Raw genomic sequence first — 8,302 nt, 5'->3', positions numbered from 1 at the left:
AGGCAGGAGAAGGTGAGATGCCTTGGGCTGGAGAGGAGGGATAGTGAACGTCCTCTGCAGCCAAGCAAGACAGAAGAGGCGTTGTCCGACCTCCTTTATATTTAATTTGCCAGCCGAGAAAACTCACCTTGGAGCTCGTCCCGCAGCAGGGAGACGAGCTTGCAACCCCAGCCTCTGCGAGGAGGAAGGCAGTTTTCCCAGCAGCCTGCAGCCCTGCCTGGGCGCTCTGCAACCAAGGGGAATAAGGAGCCCGGATTTCTACTCCGGAAGCGTAATCGTTCCCTGGGTCCCAGCCCAAAAGGCCTGCGGTGATCACTCCTAAAACACACACTCTAAAACGTATCATCCCCATGGCCTAGAACTGGGATGTGCTGGGGAGGTTTCACAAATGCTTGTTTATGCTCCTTTCACCCCTTCAGGCCCCTTTTTTCCCCCCCATTTCGCCAATGCCCCTCACTGCCACGCTCGGGAAACGTCCCCTGTGGAATCGGCCGGAGATAATGCGTGTGACTAAAGATGCTACGGCCCTGCTAGCCGGAAGAGTCCGTCCCCAAGCACGTTAACTGACATGCACTGCACACATGTTTAACAAAATGCTTTATTTACATTTCAACATGTAAAAAAAAAAACCCCCAAGGAAGCATGATAAATGCCAATTATTAAATAATTTCAGGAGGATGTCAAGAACGCGGGTCTAGCCTGCGGAGGAGACCGGGGCACCGGGGCAACTGGAACYGCTCAGAGCCGGCACGCGCCTCGCCGCCAGCGGAGGAGCACTGAAACGAAGCAGAACAAACAGCTCGGAAATGCCGGACTGTCACCCCTAAGCCATCCTACGAGCAGCGCGACTGTGCGGCGACGCTGGGTACCACTACAGCCGTATTCAAGTGAGTACTACTTGCTGCGTGTGCTAGCTCATGTCAAACTTGTCTGCGTGACCTAGGGGACCCAGAAGTCCTCGTGGGACTCCCTGCAAGGGAATCTGTTACTAACGTCATCCCCATTTTCAGAAGCATATAAATGCCACAAAAGTCAACAGGAAAATGGAGGAATGGTTACATTCCCCATCGTCACTTCATCAAATAGGGGCTCCCAAGTATCTGACGCGCTGCGGATCTGAAAGCCTTTATTATGGCAGCGGGGATGCATCTTCATGAGTAATTCCAGATGCCTTTGGAAATCATTTCATGGAAGGTCAAGAATTGTGTGGAGCTGCTTTTGTCACTGCCTGCCTGCTGAAATTTGAAAAATCAGCAACCAAAAGGCTAATACAGCAGATTTTTGACAAGCTGCAGCCTGACACATCGAAATCTGGACAGATTTGTTTAAATGGCTGGGTTTTTAACGGTGAAGTGGGCGGAAAACCGCCGACAGAATACTGTATCTTAGCCTCAGCTCTGTCTCACGCCTAACGGTTTACCCAAAATGAAGCCTGACCAAAGGCCAGGCAGAGTGGAAGGGTCATCGTAAACCCTGGAAACATCGCTCTTTGGGTGAGGACAGCAGTATTTTTCTGAATTAAGGGGGAGACTATGTAACATGATAACTCTCGGCCCTTCAGTGGCGGCACGAGCACAGTCCCGTGGCTGTGCTGAGCAAGGACTGGCTCAAGTCCTCTCTTCCTTCAGCACTTCTTTTCGTCATCCTTGCCTCTCCCACACGACGGGATGCTCTGCTTTCTGTAGCAATCGGAGAGTTAACCAACCTGCAGGTCAAAGCGACCCCCCTCCCATCCCCCCAGACTGCCTGGGTAATACCAGCTGGTTTCCAGTTGCAGCCTCCTTTCACCCACTGGTTTCTGAAGCTGAGGCTTCAAGGCAGCCTAACCTCATCCAAGCCAGGGCTGCCGTGACCCCATCTTCCCCTCAGCTGCCACTGCAAAATCCTGTTCCTCCCTTGTGCTGCCTTTGGTACTTGAGCAGCTCAGAGGGAAGCCAGCTCAGGGAATTGCGCTGGCAAAAAATAATCCTATTAGAGAAGAGTTTTCTGGTGGTTCAGTGAGCTGAATCTGCTCTCTGCAGGCTCAGATGAAAGCACAAACTAGTCAAGGGAGAAGTAAGGAGCAGAGGAGCCCACAGTTCAATTGCACTGGGTGCTGCAAAAGACAGAGACTTACCACACTTCTCTTTCATCGCTTTACATTTCCCCACACTGAGAGATCACAACCGGCAGCTTGGGTTTGTTATTTGGACCCGTAGGCACGTTCTGGGAACAAACGAATACATAACGTTACGCATTATAAAAACACAGCGAAGCCAGTGAGCGACAGGTGCTCGAAGACCGGCTAGGAGGGGTCCGTGCAACATCGGGAACACGGAAATCTGGGCTCAGCTCCGAGTAACTCATAAGCACCATCACGCGTTTTGGCAAAGGATCCTGCCACGAGCCAGTGAACCCTCTTTGTACACTGAGGTTTGGGACACAGATCTTGACGGGGAGGGAAAGGACAGAGCAAAAACTGAAGAGCTGCTCATGAGCTAACAGCAGGCGCCGTGTCACTCGAGGCTGCTTGGGCTCGAATCTTTAAAGCTACTAACTACAGCTGCCACAAGCAAAGTAAACTTGTATTTGCACAGAACRGGGAGCTAAATAAGAGATAGGCACAAAGCATCCCTAAAAATCATGCAGCTGAACTACTCCTTCTGCTGGACCTGGCCACTGTTGAGTCTCGTATTAAGTCTCTGACATATTTCCTTTAATTTGCCCCTCGCTGCAGTGACGTGCATCCTACAAAGCAGGACACCATGATCCTTCCATCAGCGCTCACAGAAGGGCTTTTGGCAAAGGGGGTCTGCAAGGGATATTTCCTCTTTCGCCTGTAGCCACAGGGCAATTTCTCCTCTAGTTTGGCGATGCTACACCTCCAATTAGCAGTGTAACTGTGTAACCGCACTACTTAGGTAGCTAGCGAGCAAGCCCAACGTAGTTCACCTACAAAACAAAATCGCTAAAAGAGGGCGAGCGACAAGTGGATTGCATCGTGCCGTCGCTCCTTGCACGAGACCTTGTCTCAATACCTAACAGTTTTCAGCTCTCTGTTCTCCCCGCTTTTTGGATTCTCCGATGGCAATCGGAGGCCCTTGCGTGTGCTTCCTCGCCCAGTGCAAGAGCGCGCCATACAGCTAGCGCCGGCTGTCCTGGAGAACACAGTGCTGATTTATTAAATCTACTCGCGATCCTGCCGTCACACCCAGTCACGAGTTATTTCAAACAGGGTAGCAGCCATCACCCCCGGGTGTATTTATCTGCAGCTCATGGAAGCCCATCAGAGGGCTTGTTCAATTTTTCTTATTAGAAATGCTGATCACAGACCAGCTGAACTGATGATTTAGCATCCACTGCGTAATCCCATGCAGTGACACAGAAGCGATCCGCTTTACGTTCTTGTCTGAATTGCTGAGGGAACGACTTTTCAATGCAGCTTCGCGAACAAACCCAACGCATCGCAAATAATGTCACGAGGACGCCATCCCTGCTCAAAAACTAACTGGCCATCACAGGGGCACAGCATTTCTAAAGTTCGTCTATACGACACAGCCTCTGCCTCAACAGATCTCCTATTATTTTATAACGATGATAACTGATAATACCATTTACCATCACTAGTATTCCCTGCTATCCTGTACACAGGCACTGGGAGAGAACAGAACAATCCCTGTTTCTCCCCCATGTTATTTTCCAACGTGGACATTCACAGAGGAAAAAAAAAGGCAAATTCAACTTACTTCAATTTTTCTCATGACCAACAGCCCATCAATGATTTTACCTAGAATGGGAAAAAATATCCATTTCAATAGGACCAATTTTTACCTTCTCTGGCTCCCAATTCATCACATCTGCACGAATTCTTGTTCTTCCAGAAAAGCCTTGTGCAGTGTGCAGCAATTGGGCGCTTTGGGCTTTGTCACCACTCTCTAAACTGATAAAGGAAACGATCCCTCTCCAAGCATTTTCTGCGTGCAGGACAGATTAAGCGCATTTTCCCAACCCAATCCATGTAGAAATCTCGATTTTGAGACCTTTGCCGACTGTGTTGAATTACAGCACATCGATATGACATTTGCAATAGTGCAAAACTGACAATGACTAATTTCAGCGTGGCTTAAGAATTGGAAGCAGTGGTAAGAAGTAGGACGTTGGCTTAAGGCCAGGCCTTAAAGCGCTACAGCTCAAGAGGCAGCGCACGAAAAGGGAGCAGATGTGGTTTCGTAAGGTCACTAGCCAAAAACCTCTGCTGAGAGCTGAACTTGGTGCCAGTCCCACTCTCTGGCAGCAGAGCGGACAGGTATTCCTTCACCCATCTGTCCCTCTGCACCGGCACAATTTACATGGTCACACGATACACGGATCGAGGAACTGATCTGGATTAAAGCTAACTTGGGGAAAAAATGTTTCGTTTCCACAGTGACCCACCTCAACATCTGGCTGCACAAATACCTCTGCCTGCATAAGGAAGAGGGAAGGAACAAGCAGTCCGCGTTCCTTTCTTTCAGCAGCTGGGCCACGGAGGACATCCACGAGCAGGTACTCACCGAACACGACGTGTTTCCCATCCAACCAGTCACATTTGGAGCACGTAATGAAGAACTGACAGCCGTTGGTACTTGGACCACTGTTTGCCTGGGGGTTGAATACAAAAGTACTCAAATTAGGCCTTCCCAACACTGAAGGCAGAGGCAGCTCAAATAGGAAAGAGCTGTTGCTCTCAAGCCAGCCTGGGGTTATTTTTAGCTTCTTGCTACACAAACCGAAGGAAGCAAGATACACATCTGCAGGGAGTACATTGTGCTGGGAAGTGGCGCATCAAGTCCGGTCCTGCCGGTGTGTGCGAGAGCCAAGTCACCAATTTTTTCTTATATTGGTACAAAAGCATGATCAGCACAAGACTGTGCTGAAACCTGGGCTCTAGAGCAAGCTCCTGAAAAAACGCTCAGCTTTCTGGTGATTACTGACTTACTTGGAAGGTGGCCTCAGAATAAAAAGGTTTCTGTTCGAAGGATCAGCATGAGAAAGCCAGCAATGATATTGGCACGGGGTTGACAGGAACGGCGTGACGAAGGGAGCAATTCACGCTCGAGTGCAAGACCCAGAGCATCCATCCTCTCCTGGGGAAACATCTCTGCAACTCTTAAGGCCATCGTGATTTTTCAAAGCTCTTTTGCCACCCAGGAGATACGAGACCATGCTCCCGCGCTGACAACGAGTCGCACGAGTCCTGCGGCTGCAGGACCGCAGAGGACGTGGCTCACACTGAACCTGCTCCTTAGCGCTAACCAGCTTTGCAACGGCTGGGACGGTCCCCGGTTTGGTCCAGCAGGACGACTCTGGAGCCGTGGGGCTTCAACACGAAGCCAGCAATAGCAGCGTGGTATCCTTGCTCCCACAGTACGGTACGCTGCTTGCTCAGTGGTTCCATGACGCCTCCTTTTGGGCCATGCTTTGAACTGAATGAATAACTGATCCAAAGAGCAAAAGCCCAAAGCAAGTGCTTTTAAGGGCAGGGCAGCTAGAAGAGCTGGGGAACAAACAGTTGTGGAGAGGAACACTTCAGCACTGGCCCCAGCTGGTTTTGTTGCAAAAAAACAGTGTATGGTTCCTACCAAACAACATGCAACAGTTGCAGTTTCTCCTACTGTGTATACGTTACAGGAAGTATACGTTACAAAAGATACCATGGTAACACTGCTATTGCTTTGAAACTCCCAAATCTGTTTTGTTTCATTATTGCTGAAATCGGTGTTTGACAGCGGTATCAGGGAGGGAAAAAAAAACCCCACTTGCCACAGTACAAGATCTGCAAGAATCGAGCTGTTGTAAAAGCAGATCAAACCAAGCCTGCCCCAGAAACTCCAAGAGATGAGGAGAAAACAGTGGTGCAGGATCAGGACTTTTGTTTTACTCAGTACATTAATCCCTGAGTAATCTTCTGACTAGTACTTAAAACACAGGTCTTTCCAATCTGGAAGCCAACGGTACAGGTTTTTGTTGTCTGGCCCATAACTTTTACATTCAACAGAAAGGCACAGAGAAAGCRCCAAAAACTTTTTAGTCTTCTGGTTTGGTTTATACTCACCATCGAGAGCAGACCAGGAGCAGAGTGTTTGAGCTTGAAGTTCTCATCTGCAAAAGGACCCCGGTATATACTGGCTACTCCGGTGCCGTCTCCCTGCGCGAGAGAAGCGCCCGGTCAGCGACGGCATGAATTTAAAATCCCCCAACAAAAGGACACTGTTAAACTAAGCCCCAAATCGATGCTGTACCGCCGTTTAGACACCACCGGTGAGCACGTTCAGACGTTTCGTCTCTAAAGAGGAGCGGCGACGGGTTTCTAACGACACGGTACGTTATTTGTCACCCCTACGCCACGTAGAAACCTGCGCTTGGTGTCGTACGGGAGCGACGGGCGCGGTGAGGGTTGAATCCAAGCCTCCAGGAGCGAGGTGGAGGCTATACAAGGCCTGGTACAGACCCACCTGCCCTTCGCGGACGCTCCAGGGAAAAGAGATGGGAGAGAGGGCTGCGGGCTGGGGCCACAAGGAAAGCAGAAGTGGTCATGTGGAAAGAGATGGTCGACTGCGCTCGGTTCTTTCACCTTATTTTTGGTGACTTTACTGAAAACAGGGAAGTGATCCCTCCGCTCAGCTGTAAAGCTTGCTGAGCTTCAGTGGACGTAATAAAACCACGGGGACATTCGATCAGCGTGACGATTGGGGACTGCCTGAAAACCCGACGGGGCTGAGCCACGCACTMGGCAGTCAGTTCTCTCAGCTTTCGCAAAACTGAGTTTTGTGTTCAAAAGCTTTTTTCCGTCGTCCCCCTCAGATCTCAAGCGGTTCTGGAAATGAAATCATTTTCCCAGGTCCTAGGGTAGCGAAGACACCCAGGGATCCTCCGGCATCCCAAAGAGTTTGCTTATCCCAAAGTCACTGCATGAGCAACACCATAGGCACCGACGGTCTTTTCTACTTTGAGACGATTCACTAATAATAGAGATTAATTTTGATTTAAATATATCCTGGACTAGACACTAGGATACATGCTCAGAGTCTCCACAAAGCCAACAGAAATTCGTAGGGTTTTTTGCCTCGTGGACAGAAGAAAGGAGAAGGGCAAAGTAAAAATTCCCTGCAAGTTTGAAGAGCCCCTAGCTAGGCTGTCATGCTGTTTTAAAGGGGAAATATCGTGGAAAGATTTGTTTCCAAACACATTATAGCCTGCTGCAGTAAGATGGTAGGAATGCCGCAAGGAAACCTCCAGTTATTACGGGATACCTCCTAAGAGAGGCAACAGATATAGCAAGTAACTATGGATCCCGGGAAAGAGTTGCATATTGTACCGTGCAGGAAAAGTACAAGAGAAAGACAGAAGTACATACGTTTACAAAGTCACCTCCTTGGATCATGAAATCCTTTATTACCCTAAAAATAGTAAAATGATATTTATTTCTCAGTCAAAAAACGCCTTAAGCAGCTTACTATGTCAGAAAAAGGAGTAATTTCTCGCAACCAAAAGAAATCACCAGGATCTGTAAATACTACAACGTAAAATCTACACTAAATATTAACTACAGTCTGATATAAAGTAAAATTTCCCTGCTAAACATGGGATAGAGATGATGCCAGCAGTGCCCACTTCTCCGTGCTTAAAAAATACCTCCCAGACTAATAAAACCTTTCAAGCAGCTCTCAAATCCGTTCCCAGCTCATACTGCTATTAAACATCTCAACCAAAGCAGAAATTACCTGTGGAAAGTGCTTCCTTTATAACCTATAGGGACACCGTCTTTCCTACGAGGAAATAAAAAGGAAAAATCATYGCAACTTACTGGATATCCCCCCACAAAACCCTCCCGGTGGGATTTGCCGGCGGTGCCGTTTGCGCTACCTCAAAGGAGAGTCGAAGCACGTACCTGAATTCACCCGTACAAAACTGCCTGGAAAAGAAAAGGTACAAAGCAGTGGAGCATGAGTCACGCTCGAATTCCTAGGACGCGAACCGTGTTCTACAGAAGGAAAAACGGCAGGGTTGTCCCGAAAGCATCGGGAATGCCGCCAACGAAAAACGGGAGCTGTGGGGAACCGCTCGCCGTTTCCATTTCAAAGGGGGGCACTTCCGCGGTCGAGGAGGGTCCGATATTTAACGCCGGGGGTGTGAGGGAGAGCGAGAGCGGCGGGGGGCACCAGAGACACCGGGAGGCTCCGGCCGAGCCCCCGGCAGCGGCGCCGGCTGCTCCTCACCTGAAGTTCTCTGCGGTTTTGGGCACCACATCAGCGAACAGCTCGATTTTCATGCGGCCGACCTC

General features: G+C 49.4%; 1 protein-coding gene across 2 annotated transcripts in view; it reads right to left on the bottom strand.

Annotated features, from left to right (window-relative positions):
- Nucleotides 1-596: 596 nt before the first annotated feature.
- The window catches only part of PPIH (peptidylprolyl isomerase H), an 8,777-nt gene continuing 1,071 nt past the window's right edge, over nt 597-8,302 (bottom strand). Inside the window, exons 2-10 of one of the 2 annotated variants that reach the window (XM_026067393.1) lie at nt 8,238-8,302; nt 7,910-7,933; nt 7,743-7,787; nt 7,376-7,418; nt 6,074-6,166; nt 4,533-4,620; nt 3,726-3,766; nt 2,117-2,205; nt 597-776 (exon numbers count right to left, since the gene is read on the bottom strand). In XM_026067393.1, the coding sequence (XP_025923178.1) occupies nt 2,137-2,205; nt 3,726-3,766; nt 4,533-4,620; nt 6,074-6,166; nt 7,376-7,418; nt 7,743-7,787; nt 7,910-7,933; nt 8,238-8,302 (468 nt within the window). In that variant the 3' untranslated portion in view covers nt 597-776; nt 2,117-2,136. The remainder of the gene's footprint in view (nt 777-2,116; nt 2,206-3,725; nt 3,767-4,532; nt 4,621-6,073; nt 6,167-7,375; nt 7,419-7,742; nt 7,788-7,909; nt 7,934-8,237) is intronic. The other variant, XM_026067394.1, reaches the window with a different exon arrangement.

The sequence above is a fragment of the Apteryx rowi genome, unplaced genomic scaffold (genome assembly GCF_003343035.1).
Source record: "Apteryx rowi isolate R43461 unplaced genomic scaffold, aptRow1 scaffold_259, whole genome shotgun sequence".
NCBI lineage: Eukaryota > Metazoa > Chordata > Aves > Apterygiformes > Apterygidae > Apteryx > Apteryx rowi.
Note: the sequence above shows the minus strand (reverse complement) of the source record. Positions and strands in the feature narration are given on the sequence as shown.